Below are 22,880 nucleotides of genomic sequence, written 5' to 3' on the forward strand. Positions count from 1 at the left end.
AAAAAGTGTTTACAGGGCTAACTGTATTTTACTAAAAAATGCAGAAATTATTTGACTTCATGGGGAGTGAGGCAGAAGAGGGAGGCCCAAAGCAAGTCCTAATATTTTAAAGGAGTTGCAGCCCTGCACAGGCATTAGATATTAGGGCACTGTTCTGTCTGGTGTTGTAGCCATCACAAGAACAAATCAACAGCAACCCAAAAAAAAGCCAATAAATTTTAAAAACTTAATCAGTGTTTGTTTTTACTTCATTTCACTGCCTCATAGATCTGAAATGGTACGGCTAAACCTCCTAAGTGAATAGTCTTAGTTGTTCTCTAATAGACGTCTGGGTACAGAGTTTGAAATTCAGGCCCCTGTCCTTACTGCCCCAGACCCTTCATATTTCAGGGGAGTGGCTCTTTCTGCATCTTTTATTCTTCTGGTTTACCCTAAAACTCCTCCTGCTACATTCTGTCCTTTCATAGGGCCTCAGTGGGAAGGAGGATGGGTCATTTGGCATATTAAACAAAATGTAGCATATTCTTTTTACAGTGGCCACCCAAGTAGATTGTTTCCTAACCTACTGAGTATTTATTTGATCTTAAAAAAAAAAACCCTGTAATGAAGTATCATTGACATGCAATAAGCTGTACATGTTTAAGGTTTACATGTTTAAGGTATACAGTTGATAAGCTTTGACATAGGATACACCTGTGTATGTATGTATGTAAAAAATTATTATTATTTTTAATTAATTAATTTTATTTATTTATTTTTGGCTGTGTTGGGTAATAGACTTCCCTGGTGGTGCAGTGGTTAAGAATCCGCCTGCCAATACAGGGGACACGGGTTCGAGCCCTGGTCCAGGAAGATCCCACATGCCACGGAGCAAGTAAGCCCTTGTGCCACAACTACTGAGCCTGCGCTCTAGAGCCCGCGAGCCACAACTACTGAGCCCGTGTGCCACAAGTACTGAAGCCCACGCGCCTAGAGCCCATGCTCTGCAACAAGAGAAAAGATAGTGAACATACCCTTTACTCCCAAAAGTTTCCTCGTGCCTCTTCCCATCCTTTCCCATGCCCAAGTAGCCAGTGATCTGCTTTCCATCACTGTGGATTAGTTTGCATTTTCTTGAGTTTTATATAAATGAGATCACACAGTATATTATAGTAATTGGGCTTTGAGCTAATAACCTTGACCACAGAGTTGCATCTAGTATTTGGAATCCATGAAACAAACCTCTCTGCATAACATCAATGGTATTCAGAGTTTTATTCTCTCAAAAGGCAATATTGGAAGGGGAGAAAAAAACTTGAATATGGAACGGTGTTTGGAGTAAGATTATCAAATTCTGGGGATCAGCAGGTTGCCCTCACCATCCTGCTCATTTTCTGGTTAGACAGTAAAACTTTGAAGCCTAGTCCAACCCTAGGCAACGACCAGTTGACTTTTCTCTGTTTAAGGAGTTTGGCTTTTATCACCAAAAGCTGTGTCTAGGACTGGAAAACATGTGGAAGGGTTAATATAACTCTCCCCAGCCACTGAAAAGTAGCCTTTGGAATACATATCCTAGTGTATGTCAAGAACATCCTCTCCACAGCTATAGCTTTGAAATCCAGAACTCTTATTAATGGTTCTCACTGCTTACTCTTCAGTGTTAACAGATTGATTCAGACTAATTCTTACAAATAGTCTTGTTACTTTTGGGCATAGCAAGGATACCCACCTAAATTTCAATTTAAAAGGGAACTGTTTGGGATCAGGTACCCTAATGTAGATATTGTGTTCCTGCTTGACATTGTCTAGTGGAAGTAGAATGAGAGTCTTGCACCTGAACTTACCTAAGTCAGAAAGTTCCCATGGATCTGTTCCCTTATTTCCATGATTGACTTAGCCAAGAAATTTTAGTCATGATTATGTGAAACACAAATCACCAGTTGGGGCTATTCCCAGCAAGACTATACTAAACTAAAGTAACTTGTAATTTTTATGTACCTGTTCTATAAAGATCAATAACTGAGAATGTAGGATAAATAAGACAGGGACTTTTGAATGGCATCAAGACCTCATGAATGCGAAGTATGTGTCTATCTTGTGTAGCCCGGGTACTAAATCGTTTTACAGGGGTGAAAGCCAAAATCCAGAGAAGTTAAACATTCAAGATTATGCAACAAGGTATGCCTGATTTTTGTGAGATGTATTACTAGCAAATGAGAAAGTTGCCTGGGAGAACATTCCTCTGACAAAAATGGGGAAAAGCTGTCAATATTTCTCTGCTAGTCGACAAAGACTGAAAAGTTCTTTAGGTCAGTGAAAAGCTGAATAAGGGGAAGGAGTCTTGAATTAAAAGGGAATATTTTGTTGGGTACAAGGATGAACTTGTGGGGATGAGGGGCCTGCAGGAAGGATGTAAGGTAAACTACAGGGTGCTAGAGGGGTGTATTCATCCCCAGGGCCAGGAGCATCAGTATTCTGTGGATTCCAACTTAAACACTAGCAGAGGCCACTACCAACCGGAACTTTAGCGTAGCTAGGGAGCAGTGAATAGCAACGCGTTGTCCTGCCTTTAACCTCTGGAACTTACAGTATCTGTTATTTTGGGTGGGGAGAGGTAGTGTTCATCCACCACTGGCTACAACACACAGATCTACAAGAAATGACAGCCAGGTATGCTGTTTTTTTGTTTCTGCTTTCATTGTTGTTTTATTTTTAAGAAATCAAAATATAAGTAGAAGCCCAAGGAAGATTTTCAGCAGCCACTGAGCTGCCTGCACTGTTGCAGAAGTCAGTCAGATGTTCCTGCCAAGCTTTGTAATTCATCAATTCGATATGACTGGTGAGAATGACACTTAACCTCAGTGTCTTCCTTACAAAAACCGTGAGAAACACATCAGATAAATCCCAAATGAGGGACATTCTAAAATGTACCCTCAAAGCCATCTAAGTCATCAAAAACAAGTCTGAGAAACCGTCAGACCAGTGGTGGCTAGGGAGACATAATGACTAAATGTAATGTGATCATTTGGATGGGATGCTAGAGCAGAAAAAGAGTATGCGATAAAAACTAATGAAATCTGAATAAAGAATGGAATTTAGTTAATAATGATGTATTCATTTTGTTTCATTAGTTGTGACAAATGTTCCATAGTAATGTAAGGTGTAATGTAAGATGTTAACAACTGGGGAAACTGGCTGTCGGTTATATAGGCACTCTATTAGCAACTTTCCTGTAAATCTGAGACTATTCTAAATTTGTTTATTTTTAAAAAAAATCACTAAAATCTGCACAGGGCACTTAACCATATAAAGATGCTAAGCCTTGTTCATAATGAGAAATGGTAGAGATACTATTTCTCACCTATCAGGTTGGCAAAAATCCAAAAAGTTGACACTATAACCTGTTGAGACAGTGGGGAAACAGCCACGCTCAGAGATTTATCAGAATTTTGCCAATATCTAGCAAAATTAGACACATATTTATCCTTTGGCCCAGAAATCCCATTTCTGTGGAGCCATCCTAAAGATATACAGGCAAAAATATGAAAATACATAAATATGCACAAGCCTATCCTCTACAGCGTTATGTATAATAACTAAAGATCGGAAACAATTCCAATACCCACTAGTCAAAGGTAGTCGAAACAAAAACCTGTATCCAATTAAGCCTCTAGAATCCAGGGTCCAGATCAAAGTACCAATTTACAGGAAACACAGGAGACAAAATATGTTAACAGATGCAGTCAGGAGCGTCTAGGCAAAAACAAAATGCAGAACAAAAAATGCAATTTCTTCCACAATTAAATGGCAAGGGAATAAAATTTCTCTAGTTGTCTTAAATTTTTAAATGCTAGATATTTGATAAAAATTAGGTGCGATATTGTAGTTTTTTAGGATGTGCTTGTCTTTTAGAGATATATACTGTTTATACCTGAAATATGTCTAGGATTTGCTTCAAAATAATCTCAGGGTGGGGGTGTGGTTGGGAGTTTAGATGAGGAAGACTATGAATTGATTATTGTTGGAGCTACTACATGGGAATTTCATACCATTCTCCCTACTTTCACAAACGTTTAAAACTTCCCCTAATAAAAAGATAAGAGCAGAATTGTTCAGGTCAGAAAATTACATCTATGAGCCAGATTCAAAGAGTGAGCTACCAATTTGTATGCATTGTTCTAATATATTTAATAGCATATGAATATACATGAGGGTAACAAATTGTAATGGTCCCTAGTTGAAATCCAGCCCTTCCTTTTTCACCATTTCTTATGGGAATTGATTTGGACAGGATTTTAGACTCTGCACACATTTCAAAGTCCACGCCCTTGCTTCAGCCGGCTTCCTTCTGGAAAGCAAAGCCAGCCAGCTGAGTGCTTATGAAAGCCCCACTGACTCATCAGCCTCGAAGGCAAGCCCTCCCTGTGTCAGCGGCCCCAGAGCAGGAGGGCAGGTGCTGGGGGCAAGAGGGCCAGCTGGTATGAGACATACGGTCTAGTAGAATAGCATGGGAGCAACCGGTACTGGAAAATAATAGCTGAGTCTGTTTTTTAATATTTATTAATCCAAAAATATGTAAAATTCCACTTTCTACCCCAGGTTCTTGGACTCTGAAGGGAGGTAGCTGCCAGCCTTAAGTATCTGGTGTAATACCTAAGTGCTCATCTCTGTCTCTGGAGGAAGAAAGATGAGGAAGTGGGGCTCAAGCTAGGGAACCCCAATATCCGGTCCATGCCCTGCAGAGGACCTGCCAGGGAGACCTGACCCACAGCACTTGGCTCTTTTTGCCAGAAGAAATGGGGGCATCCGCAAGTATGGGTCACTCTGGGGCAACTCCCTCTGTACAACTAGGCCCCCTGGAGTCGGGGAGAGTTCCTTCCCTCCTCACTGGTGCCGATGGCTCAGTTCCCCCAGTTCCCCCACAGCCAGCCCAGGAGAGGCATATCCAGGAAGACAGAGTCCTCAAAGCAAAACTGGCTTCCAGTTTCTGTCAGCTTCTCAGGAGAACCTGGAACTCGGGCCTCTTTTCCCTCTTCTTCGTGACCCAGATCCACTTCCAGAGGACCCAGAGATAGGACCCTACCGCCCACCAGGTGCCCACTGAGGCCATCGCACCTCCACATCAGTCTGCACAGCCACCCTGGAAGCCTGGGCCAGTCACTGTCTGCAGCCGCATTACTGCATGCCGACTGGGTGCATGGGCCAGGGCCCCTGGCCAGCACTGAGGCCTGCCACAGGAGGGGCTTGGGCCACAGGCTGCAGCTGCTGCTGGGACTGCCAGATGTGATGGAGCTCCTTGAACTGTTCTACCATGCGGTCTTTGAGGTCTGGGTTTGAGATCTGTAGCCGGATGCTATCAGCCGACCAAGAAAGCTCCCCTGAGAACATCTCCAGCAGCAGCCGAGCTGCTACAGGCACCACCTGGGGGGCAAAGAGGAGAAAGGACAGGGAGAACCTTGGCAGGGCTGTCCAATCCAGTTGTACATGAGGGCGTCCTCCAGGGGGCAGGTGGTGGGCTGCATCCACCAGGAAGACAGGGCACCAACTTCTACTTCATAAAAAGGCTTCTTATGTGTGGGCAGCACTGATCCTTGATTAACTCTGACCACTGAGTTCACACTACCCAGAGGGTCCTGTGCCTCCACCCTGGGGCAAGGGCCTAGCCCCAGGATTCCCCAATATTCAAACCAAAGCAGAGTTGGGGAGTGGGAGGTGGGAGTATACCTGTACAGTGATGAGCTTCTTCTCTCGGGGTTTGCGATCAGGCCACTCCTCCCCAAAGCAGAAGAAGATCTCAAACGGTGGGGGGGTGTTGGTCTGGCCCTTCTGGAACAGGATGAGCTCTGCATTGAGATTGAGACCCTTAGTCAGAGGCTGGCACCATGCCCCTGGTTGAAAGGAGACCAAGAAGAACACGACGTGGGGCCCTCACCGTTGAGAAAATGCTCCAGGCTGAAGAGCTTGGTCTTGACCTCCCGCTGGATGGGGTTGGGGTGTGAGCTATGGGCTGAGGCGCAGGGCCCGCTCCAGAACACCTTGCACTGGCACAGGCGGATGGCATACAGATCCTGGCCTTGTAGCTGGAGGATGAGCCCGCGGTCCAGGACATCCAGCAGCTGGTTGGTATAAAAGCGCTGCTTGTCGCTGGGGATGTCCTCGGGGCTGGGGAAGCGCACTTGTTCTAGGCTCACAGGGCCAAAGAGCTCCACCTGCTCCTGGGTGGCCTCCAGTTGGCTGTAGAAGAGCCGGCAGCCATGGGGGTTGCTGATGGTGAGGGCCCGGGGTGGCCTCCCCCGGTATTGGAACTTGATCTCCAGGTCGGTCACTGCAGGGCAGAGGTGCCCGTGAGCCCCACGCCTCCCCATTCTGCAGCCCACTGACTTTCTCTGCCCTCTCTGCCCCATGGCCAGGCCATCATCAGCTCTCCCACTTCCTTCCTCCACCCAAGCAGGGACTGGCGTGGGCGTTTTTGTTCTCCTCGTCATCTTCCACCTTCCCAGCGCTGCTTTTCCCGGCCCAGCCCCCGCCCCCGGGGTCCTTACGAGGCAGCATGTGAGGGCTGATCAGCAGGTCGGGCAGGAGTTGTTCGCCTGTGGGGGGCAGGCTGGCAGCCAGGGACCCATGCTGCGGGCTCGGCAGGACCTCAGAAAGCAGCTCCCCAAAGTCAGCAGGGTTGCCAGGGGCAGGGCCCAGGAGGCTGGGGTCTGGAGCAGGGGGACCCAGCACCACAGGCGGCTGGAGAGTGGGTGGCCACTTGACATCCTCTTTGGGTAAAGAGTAGGGTGCCATGGGGGGGCCGGGCTGCACTGCTTCTACGGAAGGTGGCGGCAGACAAAGCCTCAGTGCCACTTCCAGGAGCTGCCTCCCAGGCCCACCTACTCCCAGCCCTGGGCCGCCCCCCAGCCTCCCTTCAGCCCCCTCCCAGGTACCCGTGGTACCTGCAGCTCCTCCTTATACTAAACCCCCAACCACACCGCCTCCCAGCCCCACCTGTGAGGCTCAGGCTTGGTAACATCCTCTGGAGCTGAAAGGAAGACACAGGCAAAGGAGGAGGGAGGAGGTCAGAGAGAGAGAAGGGAGGACAGGTTATTAAATTGATCTGATGCTAAAGAATGAGACCCACAAGGCAATTCCCTGGTCTTCCGCTTAGGCGAGGCCAGACCCTGCCTCCAGGCCCAGCTCGGCCATCCCAGGCACGTCAGTAAGCTCTCAGCACACCAGTTTCCGTCTTCTGCAGGTGGTAATACCTACTAAGCCCCAACTGCTGAGGGTGAGACCATGTGTGAGCATGCTTTATACCAACAAAGTCCAGGGAGGTTCAAGGTGGTGACTTTGTTCCTGTCTCCAGAATCCCGAGAGAAGAAATTCAGAGAAGAGCTGCAGAAACAGCAGCAGGGCTCCAGAGGAATGGAACTGCTCCATCCTACAGCAGAGTAGGACAGCAGAAACGCCCTAGCAAGGCCCACCGCATCAGCGCAGGCAGACGCTGCGAAGAGCAGCCCCCGAGCTCACCTCTTCCTCTTCCTCCTCCTCCTCCTCTCCTGTACCGAGAGTGTAATCCTCACTGGGCTGTGACTCTGCAGAGTGAGGGAGAGAAAAGAAAGACAGGAAGGGAGTTCAGTGGGGGAGGAGGAGGAAGGCCACCAGGGCTCCATGTGGCAGCTCTTGCTGCGGCTTCTCCCCCTGCCCAGAGCTGCCCAAACACAGAGTGAGTGAAGGGCCGCACAGCCACCAGCAATCGCTAGGGACACCCCTGACCCCACGGCACTCTGCTCCCTGGGGCACCCGACCTACATTCACTGGAGCCAAGAGCCAAGAACCAGGATAGGTTGAGGAAGACAAACCTGGGGGCCTGGTCCATGCCAGGCCATTCCTGGCCTCACAAATTATCCACTTCTGGGAGCCCTGGATGTTATGACCTAGCAGCATGCCCCCGACCACTGCTCGTTGGAGGGGCCCCTGGCCCTTCCTGCATAGACTCCCAGGTGTCCCACACAGGGCCAGACAGGATACCTGCAGGAGTGGGGCCATTGGAGCAGACCTCGTAGATCTTGTAGGGCTGAGGCGGCATGTCCCGGGGCCCATCATAGATGAGGCGAAAGTCACGGCTCTTGTTAAGGGCACAGCGCAGGTTGGCCTTCCACTTGGCGGGATCGGCCTCATCCACCCCCTCGGTGTACTTTCCTGTCTCCTTGGCCCAGGCCTAGGTCAGGAAGACAAGACAGGCGACCACAGAGAACCTCACCCCTCACAAAAGCCCCTCCTGGCCAGTGGGAGTCGCTGCTGTGCGGTGAGACCTTCAGCGACACACTGGTGGAGCCCAAGTGTCCTTTTGCAAGGTGGGAGATAGGAGGCCAGTCCCTTGGGGCTCCAACAAGCTAAAGGAAATCGAGGTGCTTTGAAGGGCATTGTGCTCACTGGTCCTAAGGTGGCAAATAGGTACAATCTCTGAGGAGGATGGGGTAACATGGTGCATAAGAGCATATCTGGAGCAGAACTGGGTTTGAATCCGGAATGTGCCACCGCCCACTGTGTGCCAGGGCGGGTTACTTTGCCTCTCTTTGCTTTGATCCAACACAGTGCCTACCTCGCAGTGTGGCAGTGAAGACTCAGGGCTAATGCACATAAACTCTCTGAACTGTGTCTGCACTTGGGATGGACTCCGTACACTTCAGCTGTTGGTATTATTATAATTATTTTTTTTTTTTGGCCTCACTGCACAGCTTGCAGGATCTCAGTTCCCCGACCAGGGATTGAACCCGGGCCGTGGCAGTGAAAGTGCCAAATCCTAACCACGAGACCACCAGGGAATTCCTGTTATTATTATTATTTTGGAGGAAAATTTGGTTGCTATCAAGATTACAAATGTTTCTGCCCTTTAACCCAGCAATTTGATTTCTGGGAATTTATCCTACGGATGCAGAAGCATCCGCACAAAAGGTTGCACATACAAGGTTATTCACTGCAGCTCTGTTTACAAAAGAAAAAGACCCCAAATAATCTAAATGTCCATTAATGGGAGCTGGTTAAATTATGGCCAACCCATAGAATGGAATACTGGGCAGCAAGAAAAAAAAAAAAAAACAGGGAAGTTTTGATATACTAACATGTTGTAATCTTCAAGAAATGAGGTACGGAAGAGTATGTAAACCATCTACCATTTTTGTCAAAAGTTGGGGAAAGCATAGGTATATATTTGCTTGTATATGCACAAAAATCTCTCAGGAAGGATACACAAGAAACTGATAATACTAATTGCCCCAAAGGAGGGGGTTGGGTGCCTGGGGGACAGTCTCCCATAAGGGAGACTTTTTGCTGTTAACCATTTTGCACTTCTTAAATGTTGAATTGTGTGACCATGTTACCTATTCAAAAATAAGAAATGGATTTGAAAAGAACCTTGAAAAGGTAAATACCAAGTGCAAAGACTAAGAAATAGGTAGCCAAAGCTTTAAAACGAAGCATTCCCTTTGACCGAGAAATGTTTAACGAGGAACTAACCCCAAAGAAAATCATTTAAGATGTGCCAAGGGTAAGAGTTTAGAGGGCGTCCATGGCAATGTGGTCTTCAACACAATAGACCCTGAAAGCCACCTGAGGTGTCCAAAAACTGGGACTAGGTGACTAAAGTGTGCTAACCCCTCCACTGGAACATTCAGTGGTCATTAAAGGTGCTGTGGCATTTGTTGGAGAGGAAAGCTAGTCCTGATGTTGGGTGAAAAATACAGGTTATAAAATAGAATCTATGGTTTGATTCCATGTTTGCACTTCATATACACACACATGCAGAAAACTGGAAATGTAAGCAAAAAATATTCACAGTAGTTACCTCCTAGTATTAAGATTAAGGGGGAATCCTGTGGTGTTCTTTTAGCGTATGTGTACACCAAACGTGCACCCTGGACAGGCACTCACGTGTGATGAAAATGACACAAGAACAAGGAGGAAGAGAAAGAGTTACAGGAAGGTCCCCTGGGGGGTCCCTCAGTCCTCACCTTGCTCTGGGGATCAGGTTAGAAAGATGTGCACTGTGATGATGCCTGCGGCCCCTTAGCCCAGGCCTGGGGTCACCTGCAGCAAGGCAGCTAGGAGAGTGGCCAGTCTGAGATGTAGAGGGAGTTCTTTTCTAGGGAGGGGGGCCTCAGAGGTCCAGGCCGGTACGCCTGTCCAGGGCTTACCTTGAAGATGGTGTTATCTCCATCCTGGCTGGGGCCGTGCCGCGTGGCATGGCGCCAGGGGATATAGAAGCATTTCTTTTCCCCATTGACCCACTGAAGCCCCGGGTACTGGCAGCTGTTCACCTGGGCCACCAGCCAGGGCTTCAGCCGTATGCGGCGGGGCGGAGGCAGGACAGCGGAGGCAGGCTGGTTCATGGCAAAGGCGTCTGCGGGAGAGAGCAGAGGGGGAGCACATCAGCATGTCAGCTGGCCGGCCGTTCCCTGCAGCAGGGGACGTGTGGGCGCTGGGGGCGCTGAGGCACTGGCTGTTAGGGCTTTCCCTTCCTCTGGCACGGGCGGCCGGAGTCACTGCCGTCCATCCAGGTGCTCAAGTCAGTTCTTCCTCTCCAGCCACCAGCTTTCCTGTCTCAGGGTCCCTGCATGTGGGCTTTGTGTTTGGGGGAAAGGAAGGAGGGGGTGTACAGCTCTAGTGGATGCTGTGGGTGCCCCACCCGGACGCCCCGTGCCAGGCAGAGCATCGATTCCCCCGCTGCTGTGAGGCCGGCACAGCACAGAGCCACCCTCGGCTGCCTCACTCCCAGGCCTGGCCCACCCCTCCGCTCTGGGGGGACAGCCCACAGCCAGTGGGTGACTGACACACAGGGACAGAAGGCTGGTCTCCTGGCTTCAGGTGGAGCAAATGTGTGCTCCAGGCTCCTCATGGGTTCGGGCTGAAGCCAGTCTCCAGCTGAGGCCACATCCTTGCTTAGCTTCCTTCCTGCCCCACCCCTGCTCCCTCCCTTTCCTCCAGAGAGCCCCTCACCAAACCACCTTCTAGGAAACCTGGCTAAGACAAAGGTAGAACCTGTGAGCCAGGGTCAGAGACAGAAAGGACCGAGCCATCATAGACCCCCGTCCAGAGGGGACTCTGTCGCTGGTCAAGGAAGGAACAAAGGGCTGAGCCACGATGAGAAATCAGGCTGCCTCCTGCCCGGGGCTCTAGTTTCTGAGCACATGTGAGTTAGGTGGGTGTGCAAGCATGTGTGTAAGAGGGCACACACTGCCCCGGCACCATGCTCCTCTCCCACTTCCTTGGTACCACTGTCCCTTGCAGAAGGTGCTCCACAAGTGATGGAGAGGGAGTGGTGGCGATGAGGATGGGGTGGGCCAGGGTCTTTTCCAGAGGCCGTGCTTCCTGGAACAAGGGTGCCCACACTTGGCCTCTGGGGTGGGCCCCCCAGCACTCACATGCCCCTCTCCAGAGTGCCATGGGTGGTCCTGAACTCTTCTCCACTGAGATGAGTGGTTTGGGGCTCTTACTCAGCCTTGCACTGCCTCTTCCCCATCTTGTTTACCTTCCAGGTGGGTGGGCAACCTCTTCGAGGGCAGGAGCGCCTCCTGCTCTTCTTCCTCACCACTTGCCCCCCTCCCGGACACCAGGCCATTCAGTGGACCAAAATAGGACTTAAGAAATACCAACCAGATGTTGGAAGCATCTGTCCTCCAGCTGTTTAATACCCCCACCCCACAACCAGCCCTGCTCTCCCCAGGATCCTCCTCTGACTCAAGGGTGAGACCAGACCCAAGAGGAAGGCTGCAGGGGCTGTGATGCAGGTGAGGGTCTCAGCGGGGCAGGCCTGTCAGGGAAGGAATGACTGAAGGAAATGGGATATCTGGGTAGGTGAAGTGAACACTCAGTGGGGTGGGAATGAGAGGTACCACCGTGTGACAAAGAGACTAGGGTTGAAGTCAACACCTGGACAGCCTCCACTGAGACAGGCTAGACCCAGGTTGAAGAACTTTCTAACAGCTAAAGCCGCCCAACCACAGGCCGGACTGCTGCTGGGAGCAACGGCTTCTGGGAGTACACGAGCCCTGGCGGGCTTCCTGGCCTGCACTGGGACACACACACACACACACGGACACACACACACACACACACACACACACACACACACACACACCATCCTCCCAGGCCTGCTTTGGAATTCCCCCTGAAATTCCCTGCCCCAGTACCTTGTTGGGTGTGGCAGCTAAGTGCCACCTCCACGCCGCTAAGGAGTCTTATCTGCAGGCCTCTCCTCAGAGCAGTGCCCAGCACTGGGCCCGGACCGGGAAGGTAGGAGAGGGTCCAGCCCTGCCCCCAGGCCCCAGAAGATGGGTGGCTCGGTTCCCTTTTCTGCACTAGCCTCCACCCAGCCCCAAGGGAAATGAAAGTGGCCAGACGGGACAACTCGGAAACCTGACTCACTGTGAGCTGGGGGAGGGAAGGGATGTGGAGAAAATCACATTTAGGTCCCCCAGACCAAATTCTCAATCTCTCATCTTGTAGCCCATCTCCCAACCCCCAAGCCCGCTGGCAGTCATTGTACATTGTGTGGTTCACAGCACTGGAGAGCCTCACTCAATATGTATTTGTAGCATCCCCACCCTCCCAAAGGCCTGGGTCCTAGAATAGAGGGGTGGCAGTCACCAGTAGCAGGCCATTCTGGCTAAGAGAAGGTGGACAGAGGAAAGCTCTGTTGACACAGAGGACAAGGCAAACTTTCCTGATGACCCACACACATAGTCAGCCCGCAGCTGTGCCAAAGGTGGTGCAGGTGGGAGGCCAGAAAGGTCGAGTCCTCTGCCCAGGGCAAGGAGGAAGTCAGGGCAAGGAACACTGCCTGGCCTGGGCCAACACTGCTTTTCAACACAAAGGTCTTGAAATTATAACTCTGACCTCTTGACAGTAAGGTGCAACCCCTTCAAGCAGTACAGGGAGGGGCTGTGGAGAGCCTCCCATGACAAGCCTGACCAGGGCCAAGAGAGGGTCTGTCCAGCATGCCACAGAAGGGTCTTCAGCCACAGGGGGTTTGCCTACCTCCAGGTGCACCAGGATCAGGCTCAGCATCAGCTCCCCAAGGTGGCTTCCTCCCACCAGGAGACAGGCTTAGATCTGATTCAGACTATCCCAATGCCAGGAGTTCCGAATTTCAGTGCCTTTGTGCTCCATCCCTACTTTCCCTCCATATAGAAGCAGTCGCCCAGATTCCCAGGGTGTCCCAGAAGCTATAGCACAGCCCTGAGAAATTCCATCCTACACCCCCTACCTGCTGCTGGGAGGAGGACTTGATTTTCCATCAGAGGGCAGGCTAGTCAAGGGGTCTGCCCTGATCCTTGACAGCTGAGCCGGTCTGCAGCCCTCAGACCTAGCCTTGTGGATTTGACCTTTCCTTTGGAGAGCGGAAAGGCGGAAGTGCATGCATCAGCTTCCATGGGAACATCAAAGGAGGTGTGGCCTGCTGAGGACCCGAGGAAGCCCCCAAAGGTGAAGGGGCAGCCCAGGAGCTCCTCCTGAGGAGGCGAGGCCCCACATCTCCTTAAGTCCCAGGAGCCAACCACCAGAGGAGCCTGGAACATTGTGGGCACCAGGGACTCCCTAGGGGAGGAAGCTCTGCAGCCCCCAATAGTGGGCAGATCAGCAAGCCCTTGCACCTCCCGAGTTTATCCGATTCAGACGTCTCCCCACAAACTCCACACCAAGCTCCTGGAGAAGGTAAGGGGTTCCCTGCCCCCGGCAAGACCTTAAGCCCCGCCCTCTCATGGTGTTGACCACACTGTGAGAATAGCTGAGGCTCTGGGGCAGCTGATGCGGCGAAAGAAGCTTCTCTCAGCTTCATTTCGGGGACACGGTGGGGTAAGGCCAAGGCGCAAGGGGAAAACCCCAAGATAGGGCCTTTAGGTAAAAAAGGGTGGTTTCCCATGGCTTCTCTTGACTTGCTGGTAGCCCCAGCGCCCTAGCCCGATAGCTCTGCTCTGGCCCGGCTGCCCCTCCCGAGGGCCTCTAGCTTCCTCCATCGGCCCCGCCCTCGTCCTTACTGGTCCTGGTCACTCGTCCCAGCTCTGGGCGCTCGTGGAACCCAGGCCCGGCCCTGCCCTCTGGACCGCCCCCGCAGGTGCTCCCCCGGTGGCTTGCCCGCGCCTCCTGGGCCAGCCCACGGAACCACCACCCCCCTAACCCGCCCGGGGCGCTCGCTTAGGGTCTGCTTCTCGGACCGCTTCTCCGGCTGGTGGCGCCCCCGCCCTCGCCCCCGCTCTGATGTGCCCAGGGTGGCGGCGTGGCCGGGAAAGTCCCCCTCGCCCCTGCTCCCGAAGGCCGGATCCGGCGGCTCTGGGGTCGCGGAGACAACCCCGGCGCAGGTGTTCACCATCTCCTATCCCGCATCACGGTCACGCTGGTCTCACTTTCCCTTCACTTTTAGACTCTTGTTTCGTTTCCAAGTTCGGGGGAACTAGTCTAAGAAGTATCGCGCCCGTGGTTCCTCTCTGTTAGAGGAGGGTCGGCGCCTTCTTTTCTCGGCCACGAGTCAAAGGACGGCCGGCGCCTCTGCCTGACACCATCTTACTACACACTCTCTGCCCGAATTCTTGCCATTGGCCTTAAGATCCAGGGAGGATGAACCTTTTTAAACCTCATTCTCTTACTCGAAAGAATGAGAGGTGCCAGGGGAAGAGGGATGGGAGTGCACGGAAAGGGGGAATCGGGGTTGGCCCTCCCATGGCCCAAGCCGGGCGCCCGGGCGCTGCCCATCCTTGGCGGTGGCGAGACGAAGGGAGAGAAGCAGCAGAGCTGGCGCCCCTGGCAGCAGTGCCTACTCCGCCGCCCGCGCCTCCCGGCTCCCCGGGCGCCTTCGGGACGAAGGCTGCTGGTGCGGGGCACCCCACGCTAATCAGGACGTAGGAGGCATCTTGGAGGCCGCCAGAACGGCGGGGCGCGCCCTGCCTTACGCGACCCCCCGCGTCCCCCCCACCGAGCTCGGGCGCCAGGAGAAGCCGGCGCTGACCCCTCCCGCGCGCCCGCCCCGCTCCGGTCCCCCGCCCGCCGCCAGCGGGTGCCCGGCGGGAGCGGAGAGGAACGCGCGGCAGCGGGGACCTACCTGTCTGCGGTGCACCCGCTGGGCTGCGCCCGGGAGCACGGGCCAGGCGGTGGGGCCGAGCTGCGCCCTCCCGGAGCCTCGCTTGTCTGTCCGCCCGCCCTCCCGGCACTTCCGCATCACCGCCCCCGCCCCTGGGCCGAGGCCGCCGAGCCTGGGTGCGCGGGCAGCGCTCCGCCCTGCCACGCGAAGCCACCGTGGGGTCCCCGCGCAGACCCAGCGATCGAGGGGTCGGGCTGAGCCTCGGGCCAGGCTGGTCCCCCTGCAGCCCAGGGCCTGGGGGAGACGCCAGGCGGCGAGGTAGCCTGGACTGACTACTGGGCTCCTTCAGCAATCGGGAAGCGCGAAATAGTCGTTCGACACCCCTAGCCCCCACCCCCACCCTGCCGCGGTGCTCGGCTGGGCCGGGGAGCTTCCCAGCCTGTCCCTCCGGGAGCTCAAGATCGGTGTGGACATTGGCGATCAACAGAGCCACGTACCAGCGCGGTGGGGCGGACTGATAGCCCCCGGCCCTCGCCCGCCAGCCTGCGAACACTACCGAGGGTCGCCGGCGCCCAGCCGAGGATCGCTGGTACCCAGACTCAGAACCCCCTCCACGACGTGCCTGCAGACAGGGATCCTCAGGCTATTCTGTTCCTTTCTAATTCTCAACCTTCGCACCTGCCTGCCCCAGGTCCCCTCCCTGATCACCTTCCGGGCCTCTCAGGGTCAGCTCCTTGGTCTCTTGTCCCACCTCTTTACTCACTGCTATCTTGACTACCCGTCTGCCGTTCTGAAAGCTTTTCCGTTCCACAAGTGGGCCTCCTCGCTGGCCTCAACCTTCACACATCCTGTTCCCTCTTCAGGAGCATTCTTCGCTTGGGAACTCCTGCTCGTCTTCAAATGTTGTCTCAGCATCAACTCCTTTGGAAAGCTTACCTTGACTTCCCATCCTAGGTTGGGTTCCCGGCCTCTGAGGCTCGTCCCCTCTGGTTTTCACTTAGGATTGTAATGTCTGATTCCCACTGGAATCAGCTTATTCAGGGACCACTCCTGTCTTTTCGTCTTCTATTTTCTATAGTAATTTTTAATTAAAATATTTTTAAACGAAGGAAATTTACGTCAGTTGATTAAATTTTAGGTAGAAACTAAAATACATAAGTTCTAAAAAACACTATTTGCCCTTTAAAGTTTAGAGCCTGTATTTTTTAACAAATACAGCCGTATTAGTTAGTTGATGAATCAGAACTTTGACCTTCTCCTCCCCTCTCCATCTCTGCAGGAATACCTAGGTTGGTCTTTACCCCTGATCTGTATCATGACTCTTTATGTGTTGTCTGTTTTTCTTCTCTCCTGCATCTCTCTCCCTCTCCCCCACTCTTGTATAGCCCTAATATGAAAGGGAATATAATTATATGTATTTTATTATTTGCATCTGCTGAATCTTTCACTATTTTATATTTTTAAAATTTAAAGTGTGGATGCAGAAAATGAGGATAGGGAGATTGATTTGTATTTCTTTCTTTAAATGTGAAACTGCTATTTACTTGAAAATGGTTGCTCCCAAAATACGAACCTTTTTTATTGGAGGTCAGTTGTGCTTAATAGAAAGTATTCTATGTTGGACTAGAAAATATATCTGGAGCAATAGTCAAGAGGAGCCTTCTTTTATTGTTAGATGCACCACACACAGCCTAAGGGAGCGTGAGACTAGGATTCTGCACTCTGCCTCCCCCAAATCCCGTGTCCTCAGGTGAGGCTTACCACCCTTAGGGTCTCTGAACTTTGTCAAGAACCATTCCGGGGCTGTGTGTATAGAAGAAGGGGCACTGCCCTTGAGCTTGCATCCAACTCTGCTGCATTCAAGCTCAGCGACATTAGGCAGGTCCTGTGACTCTCATTCCCTGTGGTAAAAGGGAGGTGATGTTATCGAGATCGCAACATTGGCGTGATGCTCCAAGGATAGGGGCTATGCAGGGGCTTCACTTGGCTTGGGTCCTGCCTTCCCCAGACCAGGGGAACCTGAACTAAGAACCACTCTGGGCCATAGACATGGCATAAGGAGGAAGGGGTGAGGACAGAGAGCATCACTCAGGCTCTTCCAAAATTGAAGAGTCTCCTTGCTTCTGGATGCTGTCTTACGGTGAAGTGCAAGCAGAGGGGAAGTGAGACTACACTGGTGACCCCCATGTGATCACTCCCGGTTCCCCGCAGTGGGGCCGGGGTACACGGGGAACGAGGAGACTCGGCCTCCACAGCCCCAGGAGCCTCAGCAGAGACGTGTATCCAGGCCTCTTATTCCCAGTGGTGAGACAGCCCCTGCCCCGACTTCCCCTGGCCGGGGCATCAGACTGAGGGTGTGGTGAGAGGCCTGATTCCTGTAGAAGCCACGGTGCGTGTGTTATCTGTGTATGGGCATGGGGGAGCCACATCACCAAAGGGAACCGAAAGAAGCTCAGAGTGAGTGGTGGGGAGAGAAGGTGGAGATCCAGTAGGCAGCTGGACAAGAGCCCCTCCCAACTCTGGACCTGCCCCCCTCAACACAGGCCTGGGCAGATGACAGCTGGCTTTGCCCCCAGTACCTCCCATCCAGGAGACCCATCCGCTCAGTCTGGGCTTTCGGGCTTCCCCAGGCTGGCCTGGTCCTCAGATGTCCTCCCGTTTCTGGGAACTTGCTGGCTAGACACTGGGCTCTGGACTCCGACAGGGCTGAGTCACACACACCCTTGCTCTACCACTCGGGAATTGTGTGACTTTGAGCAAAGCTCGGACTCTCTTGGAAGCCCCATTTCCTGCCTGTAAGGTGAGAATGATAACATCACGGTCACAGATGGACTTGGAGGCCTAAATTTAACAAATGCTCAGTGAGCACCTCCTACGTACCAGGAGAAAGCGGCGAACCAAAGTCTACTTTGTCTAAACACCCTGCCTTCCTGGAGCTCCCATTCTATGGAGTGAGCTAGATAATAAATGCTTCAGTAACCAAATTGGCGGGGGCGGGGCGCTTCGTGGGTTGTTGCACAGTCAGAGCAGAGGTGCCACATGATCTGACTTAGGGTTTTACACCGCCACTCTGGCTCCTGCCTGTAAAGCACATAATACCACGTCTGACACGCGAAAGTGGCAGCTTCACTGCTACCAATGCCCAGGACGCCACAGCTGGGGCTTCCTTCCCCTTTCTTACTAAATGCTGCCTCCTCAGAGCATTCTGAGGTGTGAGCTGGAAGTCCCCCGCTTGACCAGCACTGTCACACAGATGCCTCTAGACCTCATATCCCACCCCACCCCCTTCCAAACCTGTACTCTTTCTATCTCTTCAAATGGCCTGAGTCCCAGGAAGCTACACAGCCACCCTTGTCCATCCCAGGTCCTGGCTCTGTGCTCCCTTAACCCTGTTGAGAACAAATGCTACTTCCCTTTTCCTCCGTGGTCAGCCCCTCTCCTCTCCCTAATCCTCTGCAGTCTGGCTCCCACCCCCTTTCCCACGGATTCTGCTCTGGACCTTGGGCCCAGAGCTCCAGCCGTCCCTGAGACCCTCAGGTACGCCTCAGAAACTCCGGTCTCTGCGTGTCTTCTTAAAGTCTCAGATCCTGAGATTTCACTATTGCCCGGGTTTCTCACCGTCCACTGTAAATAAATGCCCTGGGATTTCGCTCCTAGCTCAGCTCGCGATGCCTCGCCCCTGCCCCGCCTCTCAGTGCGGTCGTCACTGGCCCTTCTGCTGATTCTTCCCCCACTTGTATCTTCCACCCCGACACCAGGATGCCTCTTGCCCAGATCCTCATCTCCCCACTCTGCCCCCGCAGCTACCCTTGGTCTGATTCAGACACTCCTAAAATCTACTTAGCTCAGTGTTTTTGCTCAAACCACTTCCCTCCCCAGGTGCTGGGCTTTATCAAAGAAGGAGCTGGGGCCAGAACCTCCATCCTTCCCGCCTGTCTGGAGGACTCACTTGAGAGCATGCAGCACTTGGACAAGGAGGAAAAGGAAGAGGAGGAAGTCCAACCTGGAAACCGCAAGTCTTCCAGGGCTCCTGCAATGGGAAAGACTGAGCCCCTGCTTTGTGGGGACAGAGGCCACCCCAGTCCTGCAAGAACCAGCTGTGGACTTCAGTGTCCTCTCTTGTCCCAGACAGACTTTGTTGAAGCCCAGAGTCCATAGGTGTCCCCACCGGGGAGAGGGATCCCATCCAGATGCACGAGGACCACCCGTCATTGATGTGGGATGCAGGGGGCCCCGTGGCTTATCAGCCAGATTCATCTCAAGCCCCTGCAACTTAGAACCAGGGCTCGGGATCCCCCCTGGGGCAGGACTGTTGTGCCTCTAAGGTGGGAAAGGAGGAGGGACTCAGTTGTGTCCAGGATGGCAGGGTCGGCCCAAGGGCATGGGGGGGGCGGTCTCTTCTCAGCTCATATCTGGACCTCAGGATGGTGGAAGAATGACAGAACCACCCTGGATGGGAGGGGACTCTGGGGATGGCTCTGGGAGTCCAGAGGAGGCATTCTCTGGCCTGGAGTGAGATGTGAGGTTATGGGAGGGGGCAGGGGGCATGATATTCATCCCACGTGGCCTCTCAACACTTCACCATGGGAGGGGGATGTCCCAGCTGCCCCTCTCTGGCCTCCTAAGGGGTGGGCTGACTGGGGATTGTGGCCTGAGGACGTCATGTATGTGGTAGAGGCAGGGGAAGGAGCTCTTGGGGTCCAGGGGCCAATGGAGCTGTGGGAACAGGTGTTTGGTTCTTGCCAGCCAGGTACTCCTGGGCCAGGGCTACCGCCCTGTAAGAGTCAGACCTGGGGGCCCCAGATGGAGCTCCCCCAGGCTGCTCTGCTGCTTCTGTGGTCTCTGATGCTGGGGGCAGAAAGTCAAGAAAGCAGAGAGCCCTGAGGGCTGAAGGACCCTGGGAGGCTCCTAGAGCAGGACCACTCTGCTCTCTTGGGTCCTCCTAGAGATGGAGGGTGTCAGGACTTGCTAGAGGGGAATCTGGAGGGAGTTCTGACCAGGCCAGTGTCCTGGAATCTCAGTGTTTCACAGTTTTCCAAGCCAGGAGCCAGCTGGAGCTCTGATGCCCACCCAGGCCCCCTATGCCAGGCCGACTGGGGCCATCAGGGTGCTGGTGGGCTTGCAGGACCCAGGAGTCTCCACCGATCTGCGCTAGTCTGAGGACCAGTCTCCCCGATTTCTTTCAGCCTATTCTCCTCCCTTTCTCCTGGAGCAGCACTTCCAAAGCTGCAGGGAGGCTGACATGACCTGACAGCTTGTCCAGGGGCCATCACCAGGAGTGGAGGTTGGGGTGAGATGGGAAGAAGAAAGGGACACCTGCTCAGGTAGGAAAGAACTTATGGGGGCTTCCTCGTCACCCCCCAACTCACTTCAAAAGCTTTGCTTTGCAGTAGCAGGTCACGGGAGTACCTGAGAGGACTGGGCAAGAGGGCAGTGTGCCCAGGGATCCTGGGTCCACCTGGAACTTGGCCGTCTAGAGAGCAAGTGTGCTCAGTCCTGCGTCCTCCTGCGGTTCGGGGGCCACGAGGGTCAGGAAAGAGAGTAGGCCATGGGCCTCTTGCAGAGGGACAGCCCATCCCAAGCTACGGAGAAGAGCCAGGAGAAGCACCGCCAGGCTGGTGAAGGCCCTGTTGGAGCGGGGCGTGGTGTTCTGGAGAGGGCAGGCCACATGCTGGGCTGGCTGGAGGAGCAAATACAACCAGGTAATACTGATGAGCCCCTAAGACATGCAGGATACCGCTGAGCGCTTTTCATACATTATTGCATTTAACTGTCACAACCAGCCACCGTGACGTGGGCATCATTCGTACATACCCCCATTTACAAAGAAGCGAGTTGAGTTACTTCCTAACCTTGCAAACTTGAGTGAGTTACTCATCTTACTTCTTTGTATTCTTAGCATTATCTCTGGTGCTCCTTGGCTTGAAGAAGCATCACCCTGATCTCTGCCTTCATCTTCACACATTGCTCTCTTTGTGTGCACGTCTCTGTGTCCAAATTCCCTTTTTTCATAAGGATGTCAGTCATACTGGATTAGGGCCCACCCTAATGACCTCATCTTAACTAATTACATCTGCAAAGACCCTATTTCTAAATAAGGTCACATTCAGAGGTACTGGGGGTTAGTACTTTAACACATGAATCTGGGGGGGACACAATTCAACCCGTGAAGAATTTATCATGTAACCTACTCTCCACCAAACACCGGAGTCACATCTGATTCTCCCATCAACTGTACAAGGTAGGGATATGTATTATCTTCATTTTATAGATGAAGACACTGAAGTTCAGAAAGGTTGGGCAATTTACCCAAAGGCACACAGCAATTAGTAAAATGAGGCACTGGGATTTGAACCTGACCACGAGTGATATTTGATCACTTTAGAGTCAGACAGACCTGGGTTCAGGTCCCAGCTGTGTGACATTGGGTAAGGCATTCGGCCTCTCTGAGTCTCAGTGTCCTTGTTTACACAAGGGGTTAATACTGTACTGTCAGCAGCGAGAACTGATGTTCAGCAGTGGGGGGGTGAGGTCTAGCCCAGTGCCTGGCACACAGTAGAAGAAGTGATGTTAATTTAAACATAGCAGTAGCCACTCCCCAGAGCACGTCCTGTGTTCTGGTGGTTCTGGGTGGCAGCCTCACTATGGCCAGCTGTGCTCACTGAGTCCCTGGGGCAGGCAGAGGCAGGGAAGCATGCAGATCCCACACTCTGCCGGCCCAGAGCTCCCTGGGGCTATCCCCCCCGCCTCCAGCTTCCCACCAGATGCGCTCTCCACTGGGAGAGGAGAGGGAGCTGGCTGCTAGGGGCCTTCTTCCTCCTGCTCAGGCCCTGGGATGTTGTCTGTATAGAAAATGTGGCCCGTGTACGAGCCAGGGAATGATCGTGGCCCCTGAGAGAGACTGCCCGCTCCCCAGCTGTCTCTCCCTCAGGAACAGGCCCAGGAGAAAGCATAGGATCAGAGAACAGAGCTGGGTGGGTGGATGTGGGACTGCGGGGAGGGGTTGACCACAAAGCGGCAGCATGAAGTGATGGCAAGTGTTCTGCATCTTGATTTGATTGTGGTGATAGTCACACAACTCTCTGCATTTGCCAAAACTCACAGCTGTACACTAAAAAGAGTGAATTTCATTGTATGTGAATTTAAAATAAATAAAAATTTTAAACAATAAATGCTGGAGAGGGTGTGAAGAAAAGAGAACCCTCTTGCACTGTTGGTGGGAATGTAAATTGATACAGCCACTATGGAGAACAGTATGGAGGTTCCTTAAAAAACTACAAATAGAACTACCATATGACCCATCAATCCCACTACTGGGCATATACCCTGAGAAAACCATAATTCAAAGAGTCATGTACCACAATGTTCATGGCAGCTCTATTTACAACAGCCAGGACATGGAAGCAACCTAAGTGTCCGTCGACAGATGAATGGATAAAGAAGATGTGGCACATATGTACAATGGAATATTACTCAGCCATAAAAAGAAATGAAATTGAGTTATTCTGTAGCAAGGTGGATGGACCTAGAGTCAGTCATACAGAGTGAAGCAAGTCAGAAAGAGAAAAACAAATACTGTATGCTAACACAGATGTATGGAATCTAAAAAAAAAAAAAAGGTTCTGAAGAACCTAGGGGCAGGACAGGAATAAAGAGGCAGACGTAGAGAATGGACTTGAGGACGCGGGGAGGGGGAAGGGTAAGCTGGGACAAAGTGAGACAGTCGCATGGACATAGATACACTACCAAATGTAAAATAGCTAGCTAGTGGGAAGCAGCCGCATAGCACAGGGAGATCAGCTCGGTGCTTTGTGACCACCTAGAGGGGTGGGAAAGGGAGGGTGGG

General features: G+C 52.6%; 1 protein-coding gene across 2 annotated transcripts; it reads right to left on the minus strand.

Moving 5' to 3' along the window:
* Positions 1 to 4,040: 4,040 nt before the first annotated feature.
* On the minus strand, positions 4,041 to 15,149 carry IRF5 (interferon regulatory factor 5). Of its 2 annotated transcripts, none has more exons than XM_028483941.2 (9): positions 13,229 to 13,695; positions 10,158 to 10,363; positions 7,993 to 8,182; positions 7,492 to 7,556; positions 6,970 to 7,003; positions 6,522 to 6,791; positions 5,912 to 6,304; positions 5,704 to 5,822; positions 4,041 to 5,400 (listed from the first exon to the last, which is right to left on the minus strand). In XM_028483941.2, exons 1-9 carry the CDS (start codon positions 13,257 to 13,259, stop codon positions 5,155 to 5,157), a joined length of 1,554 nt encoding a protein of 517 aa, XP_028339742.1. In that variant the 5' UTR covers positions 13,260 to 13,695; the 3' UTR covers positions 4,041 to 5,154. The 2 variants fall into 2 exon arrangements, with proteins under 2 accessions (XP_028339742.1, XP_007119818.1); XM_007119756.3 differs by lacking the exon at positions 13,229 to 13,695 and adding an exon at positions 15,056 to 15,149 and having other exon boundaries at positions 4,042 to 5,400.
* Between the last annotated feature and the right edge of the window lie 7,731 nt (positions 15,150 to 22,880).

Source organism: Physeter macrocephalus, unplaced genomic scaffold, assembly GCF_002837175.3.
Source record: "Physeter macrocephalus isolate SW-GA unplaced genomic scaffold, ASM283717v5 random_97, whole genome shotgun sequence".
NCBI classification, from domain to species: domain Eukaryota; kingdom Metazoa; phylum Chordata; class Mammalia; order Artiodactyla; family Physeteridae; genus Physeter; species Physeter macrocephalus.

What these genes read in the sequence shown, in the direction of transcription:
- IRF5 (XM_028483941.2), bottom strand. Translation starts at nt 13,259, where the DNA reads ATGGAAAATCAAGTCCTCCTCCCAGCAGCAG. An exon ending in GAGATAACACCATCTTCAAG is followed by an intron (nt 8,183 to 10,157) that starts GTAAGCCCTGGA and finishes TTCCTGACCTAG; the next exon opens with GCCTGGGCCAAGGAGACAGG. An exon ending in CAATGGCCCCACTCCTGCAG is followed by an intron (nt 7,557 to 7,992) that starts GTATCCTGTCTG and finishes CTCACTCTGCAG; the next exon opens with AGTCACAGCCCAGTGAGGAT.